This window comes from Oryzias latipes, chromosome 15 (assembly GCF_053564925.1).
Source record: "Oryzias latipes strain Hd-rR chromosome 15, Olatipes_Hd-rR_3.1".
Classification (NCBI taxonomy): domain Eukaryota; kingdom Metazoa; phylum Chordata; class Actinopteri; order Beloniformes; family Adrianichthyidae; genus Oryzias; species Oryzias latipes.
In genome coordinates this window covers 26684924-26709851 of record NC_136251.1, presented here as the reverse complement: position 1 = coordinate 26709851, position 24928 = coordinate 26684924, and the positions used below count along the sequence as shown (strand labels likewise).

General features: G+C 37.1%; 1 protein-coding gene across 4 annotated transcripts in view; it reads left to right on the top strand.

The window, feature by feature from the left end:
* The window catches only part of eys (EGF-like photoreceptor maintenance factor), a 242607-nt gene that overhangs the window by 211021 nt on the left and 6658 nt on the right, over window positions 1-24928 (top strand). For all 4 annotated transcript variants that reach the window (XM_078932365.1, XM_023963743.2, XM_078932366.1 and 1 more), the window contains 3 exons: window positions 17242-17414; window positions 22900-23082; window positions 23969-24135. In XM_078932365.1, the coding sequence (XP_078788491.1) occupies window positions 17242-17414; window positions 22900-23082; window positions 23969-24135 (523 nt within the window). The remainder of the gene's footprint in view (window positions 1-17241; window positions 17415-22899; window positions 23083-23968; window positions 24136-24928) is intronic.

Below are 24928 nucleotides of genomic sequence, written 5' to 3'. Positions count from 1 at the left end.
CTCGCACAGGAAGTCTGATATATTGAGGTCAATATGTCATTTTTGCTCTATTTTGGACATTTGCAGGCCTCCTTCTAGAACGAACTCCTCCTAGAGATTTGTGAATAATGACTCCAAACTTTGGTTTTGTAAACTATACACATGTCCGATGTTAAATTGCAAAGCTTTTAAGTTTTTACAGAAGTTTGTGGCCGTGGCGGCGCGTAGAAATTTGACGTTGTTTCGAAAACACGCCATGAAAAGAAAAATGGCCATAACTCAGCCATGCATATTCCAATCTGATCCAAAATTGATATGCATGATTGTAGTCTGACTCTGAACACATCTGCAGTGAAAGAATCCGGAAAAAGTGTAGCGCCACCTGCTGGCAAGATGAAATGACATGTTTTACTTGGAGCATCACTGCTCTGAGTAGGATGAGCCGACACACCTGAAAATGACGTCCACCTGTTGAAAAGCCATTGAAGTTTACTCTGACAAAAAACCATAACTTTCAATGCAGGGGTGTGGTCGTGACAGAGCGGCAAAGTTGGGCATCTCGCCATGCACACAAAAGTTGCTCTCACGTGCACATTCCTTGTCCAATCTCACTGAAATTCAATGGATATGATGAAGCTTCTATTCTGAACCCATGGATATGACAATCTTGGACGAGCTCTATAGCGTCACCTAGTTATTGCATTGGGCACATTCTGCCCTGTATTTTCTCTTTGCTTTGTCCGATGTGCATGAAAGTAAAACTGGAGATACTCAGAAGGGTCCTCTCTCATAATCTGAAGTTTCATGGGTGTACACCTGACGGTGCCTGCGTAACAGGAAGTGGTCGATTATGTGCACCCAAATAATAGAAATTTATTATAAATCAGCCGTTTGTCTCAGGAAGCTGAGATTTCAGAATTAGATGCCTTTAATAACCTCCAGCTTTGATATGTAACACAATAGGGTCTATGAGAAACTTCATACCTCTTTTTTTCCTATGCAATTTTGGACTGAACAAAGATTTTTAGCATAAATTCTGTTTAGGTTATCAGCACCAAGAATTCAACATTCATAGGCATTTATGTGCTACTGCTTCCTAAAAAAATTCAGAATGATTGAAGTTACAGGTGAACTTTTAGACATCATTTCATCCAAAAAGGTCCGAAAACGTATTTTTAGGCAAAACTGCAAACACCTATTTTTTTGCATAACTTATCTTTCAAATATCAGCACAAAAAAATTAAAAACGGTAGGGATCTGTGTTTGCTGCCTTCCATATTTTTTTCAGACTTAATAGTGTAACAGATGATTTATAAAAAATCCTTTTTCATCCAAAAACCTGTGTTAAATCTGTCTAGACTCCAAACAAACATTTTTTTATGGTAACTTATGTTTCAACAATCGACACCAATTTTCACAGACCTATAGCTAAACATGTCCCATAGCTACCTGAATATTTTCATAGATATAAAATGAACTGGTCATTCTAACATCTGGCATTCTAACATCTAACATCTTACATGTCAAAGCCTCTCTCAGCCTGGCTCTGCTGAAGGAGTCGTGTTACAACCCCGCCCCCTCCTGCTGGGACCCCTGCTATGTAAATTAGCAAGCAGTGAACAGAGAGATGAGGAGTAAGAATGACCATTATTCAGGCATGCATAATCCAAAGACAGCCAGTTAAACACTGAAAGACATATTTTTTCGGTATGTCTTTCATACATCTTTAGTATTAAAAACTCTCCAAGATGAATGTGCCTGACTCCACCTGCAGGTGGATCACAGACTTCCTGACGGACAGACAGCAGTATGTGAGGCTGGGGAAGCTCGTCTCAGATACTCGGACCACAAGCACCGGATCCCCCCAGGGCTGTGTCCTTTCACCCCTGTTACTCTCCCTGTACACAAACAGCTGCACAGCTGGTCACCTGTCTGTCAAACTCCTGAAGTTTGCTGACGACACCACACTCATCGGCCTCATCTCTGACGGAGATGAGTCGGCCTACAGGAGTGAAATAGCCAGGCTGGTGTCATAGTGCAGCGCTAACAACCTGGAGCTTAATGCTCTGAAGACAGTGGAGATGACAGTGGACTTCAGGAAGGCCCCAGCCCCCCTCCCCCCTGTCATCCTCTGTGACTCCCCGGTGACCTCTGTGGAGTCCTTCTGCTTCCTGGGAACCATCATCAGCCAGGACCTCAAGTGGGAGCAGAACATCAGCTCCATCACTAAGAAGGTCCAGCAGAGGATGTACTTCCTGAGGCAGCTGAAGAAGTTTCACCTCCCTGAAAAGATGCTGGTAGACTTTTACACCGCCATCATCGAATCCACCCTCACGTTCTCCATCACAGTCTGGTTCGCTGCGGCCACGGCCAGAGACAAGGCCAAGCTGCAACGCGTCATCCACTCAGCAGAGAAGGTGATCGGCTGCCACCTCCCGTCTCTCCAGGAGCTGCACATCTCCAGGACCTGGAGGCGGGCAGCCAGGATTGTAGCCAACCCCTCTCATCCAGGACATAATCTCTTTCGGCCCCTCCCTTCTGGCAAGAGGCTCCGGTCCATCAGGACCAGGACCTCGCGCCACAAGAACAGCTTCTTCCCCACTGCAGCCAGCCTGCTGAACAGAACCCCAACTCCCCCAGGTGACCCCCCCTCCCCCCCCGCCCACCAAAGGACTGTCGGTGCCACTTACAGGCCCCACCATCCCAGCCCATCTGTGCTCCCACTTTAATTCACCTTACTCTACTGTATATAGTGTGTTGTTGTTGTTAACTTAATTTTTAACTTATTCTTAATTGCACTATACACCAAGTCAAATTCCTCGTTTTGTAAAGTGCGCTCTACTGAACCTGGCAATAAAACTTTTTCTGATTTCTGATTTCTGATTCTGATTCTATTAATCATTGTTTTTTATTCATTCAAAATGCAATTAAATCAATATTTTATCTTTTTTCTTTTCCTTTTTCTTTTTTTTATCTCTTATATCCTTTTTTATAATCAATGTTTGAACTTCTTTTCCTTTCTATTGTCATGGTTTCAGTTTGTTGTCTTTTTTTTCGCTTTAGTTCTTGTTCTGTCTTGTTTGGTTCTGTTTCCTGTTTTATTTTGAAAGGTTTCCTGTCTTGTCATGTTTCTTGAGTTTTACTTCCTTTGGTCCCCATCTGCCCTAATCGTGTTCACCTGTGTCTTGTCTGCCCTGTCTGTATATAAGTCTTGTCTATGCCTTCCTCCTGTGCTGGTCCATTAACTTCTGCTCATGTTGATCACGTCTTCTTGTCTGGCGTCCATGTCCCTTGCCATGCCACAGTAAGTTTTTGTTTTTAGTTTTGTCATCCTGCTCTGCAGCGCTTTTTGTTAGTTAAATAAACCCACTTGCCCTGAACCCGTTTGCCTCCCGTCTCTGCGCCTGGGTCCTACCTGCTCTCGAGCCTCCCCCCCACACGACATCTATACATCCAATGAAATTAAACTACAAATCAACAAACACAACTGATAACAAATGTCTCTAAAAAATGATGTGTATATTTGCAGAACCTTAAAAACACCAAACAAATAACAAATGCTTCCCAATTAAAGCACAAAAAATGGAACACAAAATGTAAAACCCAAGTTAGAAATTGCAATTTGAAAAAGATACTTTTTTCAGCAGCTTTTCAAAATCAATCACCAATTCTACTCTTCTGTGGATGAAACAAAGTACTCCAGAACAATGAAGCCATTTCTCTAAGTCTCTCTCACCTTCAGTTTTAAACAAGGTCTGTGAAAATCCACCATACATTGGTCACATGAACTCAGAGACCTGCTAAAAGTGCACAATTGTAAAAGCTCTTTTATATAGACAACTGTTTGTTTGCTTAGAGCTCTAAATATAAAAAAAAATGCTTTTCTATCACCTAGACACAGATGGAGAACCATATCAACTGGATTAATAACAGGGTGGCATGTTTAGACAACATGAAGCTGTCCATCACATTTTTGACCTAAACATGTAAACACATCCTTGGCTCTGCGGTTAGGAAATGGTATTTGGGAATCTCTTTATACCAGGAGCCAGCCTGGCCATTGGAACATCGCCACAGTGCCCATCCAGACTGGGACAGCAACGGGGTCCACTTCAGAGCCGTGAGCTGCTGTGTTTAACTCCAGCTGTCCCAGCAAGGGAGACAACTGCAGCAACATCCACTGACCAAGCTGACAAGCCCTGGCAGAAAAGATCCCCACAAGAAAAACACTGGCTCAGGCAGGCTGGTCAAAAAAAAATAGTTTTGTCATTGTCTTGCAGCTCGCAGATCAAGTGGTTTAGTTTTCCAGTAATGTCAGTCAAGAATGCAAGTTCAGATTCACAATGTTCATATTCACCATATTCAACAGACATCTCCTCCAATAGCACCTTAAAAATCCTGTGCTGTTTTGCTTTGCAGCTGAGGTTGTTTACGATTTTCAGAATAAGAGTCATTATATGTCCAGAGCCAATCACTTCTGCACATAAGGCCTGCTGGTGAATGACGCAGCAGTAATGCAGACATTTTGGAAAGTCTGGGTCAGCTTTACAGTGAGTGATGAAACCTGTTTGTCTATTGATCATAGCAGGAGTCCCATCTGCAGTCACTGCTACCAGCTTTTCTAATTGTACCTTTTTCTGCACAAAAACTCCTTCACCGTGTTATACATTTCAACTCCTCTTGTTGTTGTCTGTTAGGGCAGATGTGTCAGAAGTTCTTCTCTTGTGGAAACCAAAAGCTATGCTGTACTGTTGCCGTCCACAGACTCATCACACTGGACGTTAACCACCTGCACTTTGCAAGATCCCGGTCCAGCTAATTGGCCAAGTTATCAGACATAGCTGACACTCATCTAGACATTGTAGTGGAAATTGAATGAGTTCTTCTGTTCTCATCCTTAGGGACAGTGATAGCAATTATCATCATTGCTTGAATTTTTTTCATGCTATATGCAAAAGTCTTTGTCCCTTAAGGCAACAGATTACAGCCCCCCCCCCCCCCCCCCAGGCTGCTGTCGTATTAACAATAGCTTGGAGCTCCAGAATGGACAAGAAAAAACGACGAGAATGGCTGGAGCAGGGCGTTGCTCACGGGGCGGTCGCTCGTGCCATGCGGTCGCACGTGCTCGGGCCCGCTAAATGCTACTTGTAGCTTTATTTTTTTTTGTAATTCTCACGGCTAAACAGATAGCGATAACAACAAGTAATGTCACTCTCAATTCAATTACACTGATTTTTATATCAGAGATAAGCTGGCTTTGCCATAGAGTTCAGATAAAATACATTATAATGCAAAAAAATACATTTATTTTTTGTTGTTTGTTTCTGTAGGATTATTTAACAGGCTGGTGAGCCAAGCAGTGAGGCTGTGTAGGCTGTCAGTTTTTTTCTGTCTTCATCTCCTTCCTTTTTCTCTTTCATTGAAGCCGTTGGCAGCTCTTGCAACTGTGTAGTAAAAAAAAAAAAAGGTTTGAAATTTGGCACGCTGACTGGAAAAAAAGAAAAATCCTTTAATAATTTATTTGTTCTTCCTTCCTATCTCAGCTGCAAACGCAATAGTCCCACCAATAGGACAGATTTGGAAGTGTAATTACGCACATAATCTTTAAGCCACACAAAAGATGGTCAAATGTGTAAATATAAGAATTCTAGCTCCAGATGAAGGAAAGCATCAGAATAAAGGAAGGAAGATCACCTACTTTGAACATCATTTTTTTAAGCAGTGATTTTTTTTTTCCCCTACTGGATTGTGGCTATCTGAATGCAGCAGCTGCAATCAAGACTCATCAGTGCAGCCAATGTTTTCCAGTCTTTTGTTGTCACACTGTGGTGAGCCAGTGTCATTTGCAGCCATCGGTTTCCTGTTCTAAGCTGACAGGGATGACACCTGCTGTGTTCTTTTGTTGCCGTGGCCCATCTGCTTTCAGTTTCTGTGTGTTATGTATTCGTTTGCAAATCTTTGTCATAACAAGTAGTCATTTCAGTCACTGTTGCTTGTCTGGCTTACCAACCAAGTGTGGCCTTTCTCATCCAAGATTTTAAACCAAATCAGTGTTAAAACATGTCTGCACGGTGATGGTATGTATATGCACAGATAATTCAGAGTACCTGAAACTCGTACAAACATGAAGTTTTGATCGCAAGTCCAAAGCTTTCAATGAAAGGAACCACTTCTGCTTCTAAAGAACATAGACTAACAGTCATAAGCAGAGAAGTGTTCTTTGCTACATCATTTAGTGCATGAATGTGTGCGAAAACCCTTCCTATGCGCTCACAAAGACCCCACACAGACTCATCTGCTAAAACGATTTACTTATAGAGGATTTTTTATGTTTGGTCCTTTTCTTGTATAAACAATTAGTTTACTATTCATTCACAACAAAAAAGATTATGGAAAAAATGTAACATTATTATTGTTACAGAGATATAAAAGTCTTCGCAGTGAGAAACATCATAACTGCCGTCTGAACAGCGTCCATTAGATTACTCAGTCAGGTTTTCTGCTGCAGGAACACCATCAAGCTTCCTGCAACTCTCCCTATGATACCAGGTCAACATAACAGTGACTGTAGTGAAGGAGTTCATCTACTGTAAGATTTCATTTTAAGACAATAAAATTATGATGAACATGTACATCTAAAACAAAAAAAGTATAATATTATAAAAAATAATTAAATAAATAGTGAAAATACTGTCACACCCCAATCAGTTAATGAACTCAAACCCACTCAGTAGGGGGAGGGATTATACAAGTTCACTTCTTCCCACTCCTTTTCAAACAAAAAGTCCAGCTTAACTTGACCTTAATAATCATGACATGTAATAAATCAAATGTGTCTTTGTTTTTTTTGTTTTTGTTTAATCAATGCTTTTCATACTTTGGAACTGGCATTGGAAATGGTGTATTTCAAGTAATCAAAGCAGAAATAATACATAAACTAAAAAAGCAACAGAAATTTGTATGTAAAGTTGTATCAAACACAGGATAATTAATCCTAAAAATTGAATGGAAAATATGCATTCATCCACATGCACTATTAAATAATTCAATTATTATTCTTAATCATAAACCTATGCGCTCTTTTGCATATAGTTCATGACGCAATGAAAATATGAAATATTAAGATTGTCAATAGTTCAGTAGTTTGCTTGAAAGTTAGTGGGCGGAAGCAAATGTACATGATCCCACCCTTTCTTTGCTTAACTTAACTTTTATTTTTATTTTTTACTTTTCTTTAATTAAGTTATCATTATTCGGTTCTTAACTTCTGATCAGTCATTTATTCTTCACCGACACAGATTCAGGTTCATTAAAAAATTCCAGCCAAGTATCAATAAATCACATGACAATGATGAACTATAATGATTTTGTAAATAGACACATCATTTCAAAAGTTATCATTGCATATGCAGCTCAAATGACACAAATGTGTAAAAATATGTTGTTAATAAATAAATATCAATATGTCTGTAATGAGTTTGATAAATCAATTTCATTTTTATTTCTTGTATGAAATAAACCAATAAATCAAACCAAATCAACCCCCTGCTGAGGTTCCCTGAGCCTTTTTTCTGAATTACTTATTCAGTCTTGAGGAAGACTGCTGTCTTGACACATGTTCAGAAGAGTCATCAGCACCCTTCACAAGGAGAAAAGCCACAAAAGAATTAGCTAAATAAGCTAGTTGTTCACAGAGTGCTGTATCCAGGCACATTAACAGAAACTTAAGTGGAAGAAAAAAGTAAGGAGAAAATGCTCCAGCAAGAGCAACAACTCCAGCTTCAAGAGAACCGTCAAGCCAAATCCAATTTGGGAGAGCATTAAGAGCTTCCACACACAGAGGAATACGAGACATGTGCTCAACTAGACTGCAACTGCGAAGAATTGGACTCACGCTCAATGGTCCAAAGTCTTATTTTCAGATGAAACTAAATAGTGTCTTTCTTTTGGAAATTAAGGTCCCAGAGTCTGGAGGAAAAGTGATGAAGCACAGAATTCAGGTTGTTTAAAGTCCAGAGTGAGGATTCCACATTAAGTGATGATTAGGGGTGTTGTGTCATCTGCTACCGTTGGTTCACTGTGTTTTTGAATTCCGCAGTCAAGGCAGCCATCTGCCAGGAAATTCTAGATATAGTTCTAGAGCTGCCCTCTTCTGTATGGGGATGCTAATTTTATGTTTCTGTATAACTGGACACTAGCCCACACTGCCAACAGTACCAAAATCTGGTTCTTGCAACCATGCTGTTACAGTGTTTGATTGGACTTATAACTCATTCATCTACTTCCGTTTATTCCCTTTCTGGGTCACGGGGCTACCGGAGCCTATCCCAGCCACTTGTGGGCAAAGGCAGGGGGCACCCTGGACAGGTCGCCAATCTGTCGCTCACTAACAGTAAAAATATGTAGCTGTGGTCAAAAGAAAGATGAGAAACACCATGATGCACCTGAAGCCAGCTACCAAACCAACCTTTCTGGTACACTGTGCCAGTGCCTGAAATCTGTTAGGCTCTGTCTCAGTTCCCTCACTACTCCCTAACACCTAAAACACTATACAGTGTGGGACTATCTAGTGCCCTGATTTTTATGCAATTCAAATACATGCTCACTACTACTTTTTTATGGCCTCACCCATTTGACAAAGTAAAAACCTAATAAATAGAAAGATTTTACGAAGACTATGGATTAATCCACCGTGTACTGGAGATGAAAACTTGGATGATTTATAAAAAGAACATTTACATATAGTTATTTTTCAAATGAAAAATTGTTCCAACATATTGTGGTTTATTTTTTACCAATCTTGTGAGCATTGATGCACATTAGTCTGTTGACTCCTGGGAAATTTCCAGGTGACTGGATTTTGGAATTGTTGATTTGGACACCCCAACAAACACCTCACTGAGTAGTGAGGGAATTTGGATGCAAACTCAGTGACTAAAATAGGCCATATAATGAAACACAGTTCAGACTATTTTAAATAATCCAGATTGAATAGAATTTCCCATCCATCTGTTTTAAGAACCCGCTGAATCTCTTTTGGGGTCACGGGGCAACTGGAGCTAACCCAACTACTGTTGCACAAAGGCGAGGTACTCCCCCCTGAACACCAATCACCAATCTGTCACAGGGCTGAATTGGATTTTGACCGTCTATATTGAGAATTCATTAGATGAAAATGATCAATTTTGCTGGATTTAATGATGAAGTAAGGTGTGCATGGATGAATAAATGTGTAACACCTTAATTGTGTATTGCATCATGCAAAAAACAAATTGAACTTAAACTAAAGTAACAGAAAAAGTACATTGAAAACGTTGGTTATGCAGTCTTCTTTTTATCAATAACAGTGAGGGACAATGTTCCTTTTTTTCACCTGTTTTCTCGTAGACCCAAATCAATTCATTTTCTTTTAGCAGGTCGTTTTGAGGTGATAGAATATTTCAACTGACAAAATCTCCACAATTAGGCATGACGTTACAGCACCTCCATGTAATGGATGTTACTTGTAGGTGCTGGACACAGCTGTTCACTCACTGAAAACTGGTTTGTGCTGGTTTCTGCTCATTACTTGTTGAGCTCAAGTGCCTCTTACATTCACAGTTGTGCCCTTAGTAATACAATTTACAAGCTCAGATCAAATTTTGACACGTTTCCCCATAATGTGTAATTTAAAATCAGATTATGAATTTAATTTGAAGCCAAGGTTTCTGCTTAAAGATCTGCTACTTAGATTTTTTTAAATACTTTTTTACTCATTTGAGCTTGAGACAGAGTTGAATTTCTTATGCAGATTTTTAAATCCTGCAGTGGGACCATTTTTTATTTAATTTAACATTTGAATTAGTTTAGAAGTCTCAATTTTAAAACAATAATTTCAAGCGAAACAAGGAATTGCATTTCTCATGAAAAATCTTTTTTTAAGAGAAATTCTAAACGTGTTGCTGCTTAATGCTAAAAAGGTGTACTTTTTGCACACAAAAAAGGCATACTAGCATAATTACTAGATAAAGTGTAAAAAGCTTAAAAGACTGAATTTCTTCCATAAATAAGCATTTTATTATTATTGCTAGAAGATCTAAACAGAGTTTATATAATACTGGACTAGAAGAAGCCCAACAGTAGTTAAGTACGTATTATTCGATTCATTTTTAATAATGTTTGATTAAGATGAGATCAGATTGTTTTGCTTTTTTTTCATTTTGATCAGGCCTTAAAATTGGTAGGCCTAAAAAGGAATAATTATAAAATGGACTGGCTTTCCATTGAAAAAAAAAAAAACATATTGTTGAAAAGAAAAGAGGTACAATAATTAATAAATTAGCATCTGTACCCCTTTTTGCTGCTTTCAATATTTAAATTATTTGTCTGTGTTCATTTTTTGCTATCAATTAGTTTTGTTGATGCTGTTTAATTGTGGGAATGAGTATTATAGGATTTTTTAGGTCTGAACTTTTCTTTTTAAGTCGGTGAGTCTTTAAGTCTGTAAAGAATAAATGTTGCTTGTTATCCTATTTTGTCCTGCAGGAATGCATGAAATCTCACATAGCTTGCTGCTGCCACGGAGGAAACAATGATTCAACAGCAGAAGTTAAGCAGGAAGAAGCCAAGCTAACCAAATGTTCTGTAGGCACAAAAATGTTCAGACCATCTGAGACGGCCACTTTTGGCTCGCCTTAAAACATAATCCAAAAATTCCCAACAGGCTGAGATTTCTTTTTTTTATCACTTTAAATCTTTACAGTATATAGTGAAAAATATGCACACAGCAACACTTTTGAATTTTGAGTTGTTTTTTTTATCTAATATGATGAAAAACTATTATCCTTGCTGTTATAATTTATCATTATTATCAATTAATTTGTCATTTTGGAATTAGAATAAAATTGTTGCAGTTTTTAATCCGTAAACTACTTCAATCTGGTGGTTTAATCTACCTAAATTAAAATTTTACCTAGAACAAGACTAAAACAAAGTACAAAAGAATTGACTGCTAACCAAACTAACAAATAGTGGGGGAGGCAAATCATCACAGCGGGCTTTAATTAAGAAGCCTGCCTCCCTAAAACAGCCCGTCAATCACTTTCAGTGACTCTCTGGCATATGACCTGCTCTTAAAGCCTGTTGCTGATTGGCACTTTGATTAGATGAACTTCATTGAGCTATAGTAACCCCATAACTGTCAATAATCAAAAGAAATCAATTGGTTTTGGAACTGAACTACTTCTGTAATATCTTTCATGTCTTGTGGATTGGTCATTTATAAACCACAAAAGTTTAAACTAACTGTCAGAAAAATAAAAAGCTATCTTTTTTGTTTTAGTGGAAGCTTTGATACGTTTGCTCTTTGGCTGCTTGGTCATTTATTTTTCTTATTATATACTCCTTTCTTTGTTTTTCATATTTCATGTCAGAGCTTGATTCAGAGCTTTTTAAACAATCCACATGCTCTCTTAGTTGTAAATTAACTAACAGTTTCCCTAAAAGTATTTAAAGTCCCACTTCAATCATCTTTGGATTTATTGTAAAAGCTTTTAATTCAGATCATGCTGTTTTTTTGCCAAAAAAAAAAAAAAAACTGTCATTTTATAGAGTATAGTTTCTCCAGAGCTGCAGTAGTTCATTTGGAATTCGCATCTGAGTTTTGGGCAGGACGCTTAGTGTGGAATATGCCCACCCCCACTTCCCATCCATCGTTTCAGGCTCTCCTGCTAGCTTACAGCCCCTCGCACCCCCAACCTAGCATTTCCGGTGCAACAAAATTGGGGAGCAATATTGGAGCTTTTCAGCGGTACAGTTTAAAGCTGGATTGGATGAGGAAAATGAAGACGCACATGGATCTAGTCATCCAGAATGGAGCAGAGAAGGGAGCTTGTGGCCCACCCAGCATACTTTCTGTATTACAATTATGATCTTTTAAAATGGCATTTTTTCATCTGTAACTTATTCACAATGGATGAATAAAGAAATACTCAGAAATGCAATTTTAAGCTTAATTTTCTTTTTAAATGTCCTCCATCACGAGAAAAATACAGCAAGAACATGTTAAAAACACCAAAAACATAGTTGAAAGAGTTAAAAAAAAAACACAGTAACATTCAGAAATGAAAAGAAATACAAAAAAGTTGGTGTAATTTTTGTGACAGTTATATGATGTATACTGTGGATTTAAACTCAATTTGGAGGCCAGTCTTGTGCAGAAATGCTTTTCTATACCTTTCAAAAGAATTCCTTTGTGCTTCATTTTTCATTCTAAGGATTTTATTCTCTGTATTTCTTTGAGCCTCATCCTTCTTTGAGCTTGCTTCTACGCTTGCATGTTACTAAAGACTTCAAGATGGACATTTTGCACAGATCATTCTTCTTTCCTGCCAGGCAAATGTTTGCGAGGGTCAGAGAAATATCGAACCGTCATCTGCTCAAACAGGAGCTTGACTATATCGAGTGAATGCCATGTGTAAATTCCACCTCATGTCTTTTCTCATAATCCAATTCTAATTACAAATAATAGAGTAGCAAAAGTACTCGCCTTCTATATGCCGCCCACACACCACCACCTTCTTCCCACCCCTACCCACATGAGGAATTATAGTCTTTTCCCATATCTATGTCCAACTGGCTCAGGACTCAGCTGGCAAGATGCTAGTATTTGTGCACCAGGGCTTTTGTCTATTTATAACATATTTTATAACATGTTGCAATTTCTTGGGTTGAATTGTTGTTCCCTGAAAGGATTATTTTTTTATTCTTACAAAAGGCTAATTACTTTTAATCCAAGAAATAGCGCCTGAATAGTGGAAGATCAGGCAGGGGAGATCCGTTTGCATTGCAGCATTAAATTGAGATGCTGTGCTCTGTAAACACCTCACATCAATGAAATCTAAGAAATTCGTACCTGTTAGGAGCAGTTTCATCTCACAGTGGTATCACTGGTCAACCAGTCAATTATTCATTATTTTTTCCAATACTTATTAGATGAAATATGTATATTTTCTTTAATAATTTATCAGGCTTGTATGCTGTGGCGGAGCAGTTTTAAATGGCATGAGACAAGGTGGATTCCAGCTCCATGCATTTGTGATTAAAATATTCAAATTGGTCTGCAAACTACTATTTGAAACTACAATTTTGTAATCAAAGTGATTGCCTGAGGCAAATTAAAATAACCTTTTGTCACCCCACACATCAAGTTTCTGATTAGGGCAATTAAAACCCAACTGTTTCCAACAGTGTCCCTTTCATTGCTTTGAACATCCACAGCTATCAGGAGCCAGAGAGACATCTGCCATGGATTTCCTTCTCTGCTCGAGTAACCTGAGAATAAATACTTGTTTTGACTGATTACATCCTCTGCTTTTTCTATCTGAATCTTTGAGTAGGAAAATATAGTTGTCTCTTGAGAAAAACCTTTTAGAAACTCATTCTTACCCCCCCCCCCCCCCCCAAGAAAATTACTGCAAATTCCTTGTAATTGAAGATAAATGAGTGAAGATTTACCAGCAACTAATTTTATTATTTTAGTTTTTCAACTTTAAATTCACATGGTACATTTTTAGTAAAAATGTTAATCTGTTTTATCGGAATAATGCCAGCAACAAGTGATAGAATAAACGCTTCAACTGAGAATAATTGCAGCCCATTAACAAGTCCTGAGGTGTTAGAACACCTATTGTAATTATTTCTAATGAAAACCTGAACATTACACATTGCCAAAAAATGTGTAATACTACTTCAATTTAGTTATTTGATTAATTATATATTTGTCTAATTATTCATAAAGTTTAAATTTTAGGTCATCCCATGGGTGTCAAATACTTAAGTGTCGCCTTATTCTTGTCAGAGCTGGTTTTCTACTCTTCATAGCCACATACTTTTTTTTTTCTGATAAGAAGAAATAATTTAATAAAAAAATACCAAACTGTAAATTATTTCCTGCTGTTTTTTGCATAGTCTTGTAGCTCCGGGCTGTTTTTTTCCTCAAGTAGCTTTGCAGCATATCCTGCTTTAAAAACTTGTAAAAGTTTCCAACTTTAAAAGACTTTTGGTGCAACTGAAGACTAAATCGCACATAAATCAATCACTTTGACATCATGTTTCCGATGACGTTTCAGATGATTGATTTAGGGATTCTCTTTCTTTTTTTTTTTTTTAGAATTTATTTGCAAATTATTATAAATTAGGAGTGTTAATTTATTTTTCTGAGATATAAGCAAGATTGATATTGTGGTATTTCAAATAAAAAGTTGTTCTTTTTCAGCTGATAACCAAAAGAGAAGTTGTTGCATAAACCAGATTATATAAAAATATCAGCCTGAACATGCCAGGTTCTTATTGCACAACACTATAACACAGAGCAGGTGAGATTCAGATTAGGACTTTGGCTTGGTTGCTCCTTAATATTTTTCTGCATTTCAACATGACTGCCCGATGTGTTTTTATTTTCTATCTGGTTGTAAGGTTTGGTGTTGCCCAGGGCTAAATGTTCTGATGACTTGCCTGATGTTTTTCTTTCAGAATCCTAATGTATCCCTCTTTTCTTAAAAGGGTTTTTTTTTCTGACAAATAAAACTTCTTAACAAGAAATTTGCACAGGGAACTAAAGACTGGAGTGACAGCAAAGGAATGCTTCAGTCCCTGAGCTGCAGAGTACAGCAGAGAAGAAGTGGCCCCTATTCTCAGGGGAGATAGTTTGTTAGCTCTGAAAGCTGCTACAAAAATTGTTTGAATGTTTTCAGAACAAATAAAAAGGCTTTTCTGAGGCGATCACCTCATTGTATTAAACAAAACAAAAAAATCAGCATTAAATAAAGCTGAGGAGAAAAACAAGATATTTTTACATTTCCTCACATATTTGATCAAATCTAGTTTTGCATGCATATACACAAATGTGCAAAAACCTATTAATCTTCTTGTGTATTTGTTTTATTCTATTTAAATAGAGGATAAACTCACCTAGCAGTCTCCACTTCAGGTAGCTTGTATATATTTTGACTCTTTGAGGTAACTGGAGCTTCCAGAGGAAACCCACGCAATTTATATGTCACTAGCATTTAAACACAAACACTAAGTGACAGCGCGAGGGACAAATTAGCAGCACTTGAAGCCCTAAATCAACATGACTTGCTCTTGCAGGTTGTCAGAGACTGTAAAAAACAGCAGTGCCTGTGTTGCTCAGTATCTACATGACATTTCCCATCTTTGAAAGCATAAGAATTCATCGGTCTGTTAACAACATTATGCATCTGTGTATAGAAAACGAGGTTTTAAAATGGATTGAAACGGAGCAATTTGATGATCATCATCCACTAGATATTTTATGCATTACATACTACGTGCCTTTGTGTCTCAGTACTTCAGCCCTATCGAACAATTTTCAACTTTGATGCTACAATGTAAATTTTTCATTTGTAGGAGCTATTTTCTCAAAATACATCCTGCGATGCTGCAGCTCTAAACACATTATTAATTTATGTGTCTGAAATCCCACCAATGCTTCTACTATTTTATACTTTACCTTTCAGACTTGTGCATGTCTTAAGAGCACTTTATAAAGTCCCTGTTTGGATACTGCCCTGCATGTTGGATCACCTGTCCTTTCCAAGCCGGAGGAGACAGCGCACAAATAAAATTTGCAGAAGTAGAAACCATAAAATATAGTGATCTAAAGCAACAAGCCTCTGCTTTAGCTACAAGCATGAACATATTTTTCTTTCTTTGCTGTCACTCAGTTTGCCCTCCAGCTTTGTTAAAGCAGTAAAAAAGGATAACAAATAAATGGACACATATTTTAATGACCCACTCCACTTAAAATTATATTTATTTCTGTGTTTCTAACATGTTCTTGTGGTATTTTGGGGGATTATGGGGGACATCTTTAAAGAAAATTAAGCTCGAATTGCATTTCAATGTATTCCTTACATACACTGTTGTAAATCAGAAGCAGACGTTTGAAAAAGTTTGTATTTGCGATGTAGAAAATATGCTTGGTGGGCCAAAGCTTCCTGCCCCACTCCATTCTGATGCATCCACTTGTGGAAAAAATAGATCCATGCATGTATTTATTTTCCTCGTCTGAGCTGGTATCTGGATCCAAACTGTACGGCTGGATGGTTCCCATATTGCTCGCCATTTTTGCTGCACTGTTTATATGTTAAGTTGGGGGTGTGAGGGGCTGTAAGCTAGTGGAAGAGTAAAAAAAGTGCTCCAAGGTATAGGTGATGGGAAAGGGGGTGGAATTGCTGTGCACCAATGGATTTATAAGTTTTAATGAACCCCTGTTGCTTTGCAGAAACTATGTGCTAGAAAACAACACAGCTTTTTTGATTTTGGCTAAAACAGCATAATCATAATTAGAAGAAAACTGGGAAAGCTTAGAAAACAGTTTTAAAGAAGATCAGAGTGGGTCTTAACATTTCTTACACTTTTGTTTTTATGCATGAAAATTAAAGCCAAAAGATGACAGTAGATCTGCGATTTTCATGGTTTTTGTGACAATAAGAGGTTTAATAATCCATTTTGTTTGCTGATCTGCAATTGACACAAAAACACAAGTCCTTAACCAGTTTGTTGTTTCAGCTTATTGAAAGTATTTTGACTAAATGTCAAGGGAAAAAACAACAGCACCAGTAGTTTTTAGGAAACATTTCTGTATGTAGTAATTATTCTAAAAAATATACTCCACAATTCTAAGGCTGCTTATGAATCGGAAAACATTTAAAACACGTTATGTTGTTGTGTGGTCTTGTGGTGAACTGGTACCGGCTTTAGGGTGTCCCGCTTTTACCCGGTGACAGCCAGCCCCCCCAAGACCCTAAACATGATGAAGCTTGTTTGGTAATCTATGAATGAATTAAGGTAGCTTCCAGTGTTCCCTGGGGTAGACATCCAAACAATTTCACCCCACCGTCGAACTGTGCAATTCTCAGGGTAATTATGATCTCCCAGGAGCTATATCTCAGACTCTGGGAAAATTGGGTCATACAACAAAACTAAACACCAGCAAATCCTTAACAGAATATCTGAAAAAGAGAACCTAAATGCTGCTTTTTGTTAAGTCCAAGCTAAAATCCAATCTGATAGATCTATAAAAAATGAGATTGGAAAGTCTAACTAAAAAACAAAAAAAAAGTTATTCAAACCGTCTCCATAATTATCAGTTGGACAGCTTCAAGCATCTTCCTTAAAAACTCACAGTATGTACTTTTTGTTCATGTCAAAGCTACTGTACTAACACAGCCATGTCTTTTGATATCTCTGCACATTTAGCGATGCTGAGGACTGGTTCTGCGAGTGCCCCCCTCTTTACACAGGCCGGCTGTGCCAACTCAGCTCCTGTGAGCGCAGCCCCTGCAGTCATGGAGCCACATGCATCCCCAAATCCCCTTTGGAGGCAGTTTGTCTCTGCCCTTATGGAAGAGAGGGTCTGCTGTGCGACCAGCGTAAGTGATGCATAGAATAACTGAGCAGTACATTGTAGAGTTAGTACACATATTTAAAGGCTGATTACTTAAAAAAAAATTAGACCATTCTTAACAGAGTATGTTGTTTACTAAAAAATAAAGGAATTTATTAAAGATAAACATTCATCAAAATGGTAGATTTTATCATTCTTTAACAATAGAATTATGTAATCAAACATTTAATTGTATTATGAGATATCTTAAGTTTCTTTTTTTTTTTTTTACACACTCGCAGGTCTCACTTTCTCTGTAATTATGGGCTGAAATAGGAGAAATGGTTTTGTTTTTCATGTTTCCAAAAACTCGTATTAGTTCGACCTTGGCAAAAAATATGGAGAATATTTTTAAAATCGTATTTCTAATTTTATTTGTTTGTTTTTTAGAATAAGGGTGGCAATGATGAATGCATAAAAGCAAAGTCCTTCAAGGCGATTTGTTCTAGTTACAGCAATGACACACTTATTGATAAAACAATAAACAAGGTTCTTACAGGTTTTACATTAAACTCTGTCTTTTTTATTATAGGAAGGTATTATTGCAGCCCACATCCACAGAAAGTATAATAAATTAAGAATGAGCGAGCTTCCACAATACTCTCATAATAATACAGGTTAACTTTTATTCGTATTATTCACACTATTTTCTAGAACTTAAACGGCAAGAAAATCTAAAAATTTGACCACAACAAACAAATAATGGTAAAAAAAATATGTATTTTGAAATAGTTACATTTCCAAAAATAAAACATGAGAAATTTTTATATAACATCTGCTAACATGCAGTGCTCAAGCATATTACATCAACACTGAACTCTACAGACTCAGAAGGCTGCTAACATGATTAGAAACAAGTCTTGTTCATTCAAGCAGCAGTGTTGTTGCACAAGCAAATTTTGATAACAGTAAATGGTATGTTTTTAATCGATAGCACAGTCTGTCATTCTAGGTCCATAGTTTTTCGACCACAGTGCCATAAGAAAGGGGCTTCACAGGTCACGGCTTTCTGAAACGAAAGGTTTTGCTTGAGTAGACTGACTGTTGTAGCAGCAGGTTGCTTGGCATATAAGCCGCTCAGCCATGCCACAGCCCCTGTCAGGCTCTCAGCATCCACTTGCCAAACTGAGAAATTTAACCTTCCTGTTTCACACCAAGTACATGGCTGACATTTAAATTTTAATCCTGAAAACATCAGATAAAATCAGAGTCAATTCTGATCACTCTCTGGGGTTCTAAAGGCTTTTTTCTGTTCTTTTTGTGACACCTTAGCACACAAATAACACTGATTATACAGCAGCCTGGCTCTCTTTATGTTTGTAGTGGAGATAAAGATAAAACCTTTACTACAAGGACATGCTAAATAATGTTTTATTTACAACATAAAAGTATATATTTTCCATATTCTAATGTTTCAAATTCTCAATAAGTATTTGCAGTCAACAAATAAGCAAGCTGTATACAGACATAAAAGGGAAAGTTAGAAAATGAATTGATGTGCTGTAAGGCCTTTTAAGCTAAGTTCATGAAACATTAATGAATGTTAAAAACATCTTCAGACAGAATTATTAATGACTTACCTTTGTATAAACTTGGCCATAATTCCTGTTAAGAATTAATGTTTGTTATCGATACATAAAGGAAGCTGAAAGCGAACTTTGAAAGTTGTCAGTGCAGAACAACCTCCTTTTTCCTCAATTTAGTCTCACAGTTTGTCATGAACGTTAGCCCTGTTTAGGAATTACAAAGCTAATTGCTGTGACGCTCATTTGAATTTCAAATGCTCCCTGTAAAGGAATGGTGTTCCAAGTTGCGGCGTGCAAACCAACTCAAGCTCATGCAGGAGAATTATCTTTGTACAGAAGGAATATTAACATATCTACAGCCAATCCTGAAAAGATTATGTAAACTTGGCTTTTTGATGAGTCTGTGGAAAAGTTCAAACTACAGTCATGTTGGTGTCTAAAACCAGATTACCCTTACAGACCCACTCCAATGAAAATCCTGGTGTTGTTTCTTTTTAATTGTGTTCATGTAGCGTTATTTTCATGAATAGGAAATAATTTAGGATTAAAACAGTTTTTTTGAGTGTTTTATTATCCGACAAACAAATCGTGATGAATCAGGAGCAGATAAAAACCACTGTTTGAAAAAGCTCTCAGTTGTGACATTACAACAAATATGAGTAGGCAAACTCCGCTCCTTTCCCATGTACCCACTGGCAGACGACTAGATCCATGAACGTCTTCATTTTCCCCCCTCCGACGTGGAATCTGACATAAAACGGTACGGAAGGATAGCTACAATATTGCACGCCATTTTTGTGGCACCACTAATGTTAGCTTGGGGTTGTGAGGGTCTCGAAACTAGCAGGAGAGTGTGTAAACAAAGGAATGATGGGATATCAGCAGAAGTTTGGTGGCGTACCAACAGTCTCGCCCACAAGGTAAGTTTCAGATGAACTCCTACCGCTCTTCAGAAACTATGTCCTAAAAAACGACACAAGTTGTTTAATTTTACTTAGGAACAGAATAATCCCAATTAAAAGACCGCTGGGAATGATTTTATATTAAATCGAAATTTGATGGAAGTGGGTCTTTAGCCGGTAAAACTCAGTGCTATCATTTAAAATGGTAAAAAAAATATCAGAGCTATCCAGCCATACAGTTTTGAGCCAGATTCCAGCTCAGATGAGGAAAACAAAGACGTACATGGATGGATGCATCAGAAAGGAGCGGAGCAGGGAGCTTGTGGCCCGCCAACCACATAGCATTGACGTCAAAGCTAAAACACACAATCGACCCGAATTAAAAATACTCAGAAATGCAATTTAAAGCTTAATTTGATTTCCTCCATCATGAGAAATATGCCAGAAGAACGTGTTAAAAACCCCAAAAAAGACGATTTAAACTTGACTTATTTACAAATTGCTTCCAGTTCAAAGGCATTGCATAAACAGAACATTTGAAAAGTCCACCCAAAGCTTGTCCAAGTCACCCAGTATCACCCTGAACTATATTACTCCTCACAATTTGCTTTTCAGGATTGTGTCTTGTTTTTTTTTTGTAGGCCACTAAATCCTAGCCAGATGTTGGTTAGACTTAATTTTTAATAACTCACTGCATGCAGACTGCAGATTATTAGTTCCCCTCCTTGTAGCTCTGCTGAGGCGTATGAAGAGTTTTGTCAAAAGGGGTTCTTCTCTTCCAGGTCTTGTCTTAGCTTTCAGTTTCTATTAACTGACGTTTGGTAATTGCATTTCACTGTAGAGGCTTCCAGCTGGAATCACTTTGATTTCTTCCTATAGCCTTCCCCTGCTTTGTAAGTTTCAGCTAGCTTTGTTTTTAGATCCTCCATAAGTTCCTTTGAGAAGTTCAGGGTTGCTAGGTGTTATAGCATGGTTTGAAGAATCAAAGAATTTATCAGCTCAGGAAATGTCATAAGAATTATGAATGTCACTTCAGGCCTCACATGTTGCCATGTGTTATTTAGGTACTAACATATATTTAATATGCATTAACTATAAAAAAAAATTATTTTGCAGCAGAGTTTCAGTGTTTTACCTCCAATATTTTTGACCTAATGGTGTCTACACTTATTGTGTACAGTCGATCTAAAGCTTCTTCTGTTTATGCTTTAATTACAATTTTTTGCTAACCTTTTTTTGAACTGAGATTGCAAAACAGCATGCAGTACAAATTTATATGTGAGAAGACATTTTGTTCTCCCAGCTTTTCTTTGGCAACAACAGATGCATCATTCATATGCAGCTGTATGTCATAATTTCTTGATACGGTGCTGCACGCAACTGTTTTTGTTTTTTTTATTTCTGCAGTTCCTGTTGTTTGCGCCCACAGATTTACAGCAAATTGGAAGCGATATGTAATATTTTTAACAGGGCAGCGTGCAATCCATAGATTTCATGGAAGCTGTCTGGAGGCTTTGCACTGTAACCAATGGTGACCTTCAACACTCACTAGTAGAGGAAGCCAACTCAAACGACAGGAACACAAATCAGTGTAATAGGAAACTACAGTCATTTTTATTGGAACATACTTTTAGTATGTCAATGATTTTGACACATTTTACTGTAATTTTGTGAAACTTTATGACTTTGGGACCTAAATAAGCAAAGAAAACATAAGATTTAAAGAACTAATTCTGAGTCCTTTCATGTCAAATGTACCTCTTGGTGCTGTAAATACTGGATTGTTTTAAGGTATGTGAGGGTTTGTACAATCTAAATCCAATCATTTGAAAGATTTTTTTTTTTTTTTTTTTTTTAAATACATCAGATATGCTTCTAACCTTTAAGTTTTTAGAGTTACTATTTGCGAATAAAGAAAAAAAAAACAGTTTGATGCTTCCTGTTTTTTCTCCAAAAAGGTCCATAGCAGTTTGCTCTTTCTGCAAAGTAATCTTTTTTCAAATATTCTGTGTCAGTATTTTACAGTGAAGTTATTTTATTCAGCGTATAGAAAGGTCAGTGAAAGTAGCCATTTTTTTGCTCTTGTTTTTACTGTAAATTTATCATTTTGTTTTTGCAGAAAATAATTCATTTTCAAAGAATTGAATGGAATACAGTAATAGGCAATAAATCATAACTATAACTAAAGCTTACAAGGTTGTCAAAGATATTTCCTGTCAGAAAAACAATTATAACAGTTGTATTTACATTAAGCATCAGCCAGTGTGAACTGCCTGCACTGAACTATAATTGCAGGTCGTAGAATGAACATAAGGCTGAAAATATTGTTTCTTTTCAATAAGGGAATGGGCAAATACAGCTCGAGCAGACAATAACAGGAGCATTTGCCGCTTTATTAATAATTTAGCAGCCTAACAGAGTGGGGCAGACGCAGAGGGATGCTCCGAACCCCTCTTAGCTATCATCCAGGGTGGCAAAGGAGCATGCAAGGTTCTTCCAGACAGGAAAAAAAAAGCAAATTTAAGCACTCATAACTGTGGAGGAAAAGAAATGATAAGAAGGAAAATGGAAGTATATAATTTTGAAGGAACATAGGCATATTTACATTAGGTCTCCAGTATAAAATCAATTGGATCACTCTGCTCGGATAGAACGGATGCATAAGCACTATTTGAATTAACTGTGTGTTCTGAACAAATAAACTTAAGAATGTAATTGAATATCATTGGGATTATTGTGCCACTCTTGTGAACATTGCATTCAAAGTGAAGCCTGCATAACAGAATCCATCCTAAACAGCTCCTGATGAAAATAGAATAGGAGTGAGGAGGTGGTAGTTTTTGAAAACAGGTCATCATCTAATAGCATCAGAGAAGAAAATGCATGTTTTTCACCCAGACCATGTCTTCAACATGTGACAATACTGCCATCTCTTGGTAAGACAGTTTTGGGAGACATGATGAGCCAGACCTGGTTTTTGTCAAGCTGACCTTCCTTTTCAAACATGCATATCAATGTTTGTTTTTATTTTATTTTTTTGCAGCCATAAATATATCACGAGCTCGATTCACTGGGAGTGATGAGTTTGGTTACACTTCTTTTGTGGCTTATTCCTCCATCCCGAGCCTCAGCTTCTTCTATGAGTTCAAGCTTAAGTTCAATCTTGCAAACAACTCATCTGCGGTCAGAGACAACCTGATGCTGTTTTCTGGGCTGAAAGGACAAGGTGAGCATCGTCATGAAAAACCCCACAGGCCAACGAAATGCGGTGCAAAGAAAAACCAGATAAACTCATTGAGAAGTCTTAATTAAGGATTTTAAACAAGTGTTTTGCCATTTCCTTCACCTGCTGTGTATGTTAATGTGCTGTCTAATAGACTACCACTTTTTTTCTGAGATTCTTCAGTACAGAAGCTTCCCCCTGGGATTTTCTTTCCTGCTAGATTTTAAGGCTGTAATGAGTGTTGCCCACAGTCCAGCATTTACTTTTTTTCACGACGGATGGTTATTATTTTTGACTTTCAAAAGAAGTGCGTTGGTGTTCCTTTCTTAAAATGAAAATATGAACCGAGTATCTTAGAAGTAGTCGAGTTAATTGCATCAAACCGACTTTGAGATGTGGGTGTGTGCGGCGGTACTGTCAGCCACTATCATGTTAAATTTAGTCTTTTCAGTTGAGTCAGATTAAGGAGCAGGTGGCTGCTGAGCCATTGTCAGCATCTTATTTAAAAAAAAAAGGAATGAAATCACGAGTTCCTACAGATCTCTCAGCAAAGGCTTTGCTTTGGAGTACAGTTCATCAAAGTGAAGGGAAAACAATACAAGAGCTCTGTGGACTCTCAGACACACTTCTCAGAACAGTGACTGGATCTGTACAAATGATTGAAATTTAGCAATTATAAGAACAATAGCAATATAATAAAACTTACATTGTAATTTTACATGTAAAAAAAAAATACAACGCAACAATATTGTATCACCCTTTAAAGCTTAAAAGTTGTGCTGAAAGTAGAACATGCATCACATTTTTGGTTATCTGTTTGGGTTCTTTAGCACTAAATTGTCTCAAAGCTTTGAGGACATTTAATGACAGTTTTTCGTTCACTTTTCAGGCAATAATGGTGATGACTTCCTCATTTTGGGACTGCGGAGTGAAAGGATTATGCACAGATTCAACCTTGGATCAGGAATTGCAACCATCGTCAGTGATAGACTTAACTACAGTCTGAACATCCACACTGTCACCTTTGGAAGGTCCAAGAAAATTGGATGGTTGAAGGTGAGGTGATACCGTCCTGCTCCTGGAGATATACTTCCCTGTTTGCCTGTTTCTTTCTTTCTTTTTTTTTCCCCAAAATTGTTACATAATACATAAATCAGGCATGTTTAGTCAGAATCTGGAATCCCCAGATCCATTGAATAAACAAAAGCAAAGTTGGGGATTGTGGGAAAATAAATAGGATGGTAAATTTAGAGGATCTAGGCTGGAGGGGATTGTGGTAAAAAACAAAACAAAAAAAAAAACACTCATTTAAGCCAAACAATAAGATATCACAAAAGGAAATGTGAAAATATAAAAATTAATATTATTTTATTAAATTTTATTATAATAATATTGTATTATTATTATAGTAATAAAAACAATAGCAAAAATAATACAATAATAATAATAATCCAAAATTTGTTTAAAATGGAGCATGCAGAACATTAGCTCATTCATGTTATAATTTTTCAGGATAATAATAAAATATAATAATTATAATCTAACAATCATAAACATGTTAGTCTTCATTACAATATTAATAATGGTAACAGTATTTTTATATATTTATCACTACCCATGTTTACAATTACAATCTTTGGTTGTGATCATCAATGTCCTCATAATTGTCTTCATACATGCTAGTATGTATCTTGTATTCTTAAATCATATGTGCTTGCAACTGTTTTTAAAATGTAAAATATGTTTACATTGTTTTTGTTACATTGTTGGTTACACAAACAAAATTCCCGAAGGTTGGTTAGTACCATTGATGATTTAAATTGTCCTGTTCTTCTGAGATTCTGGGAAT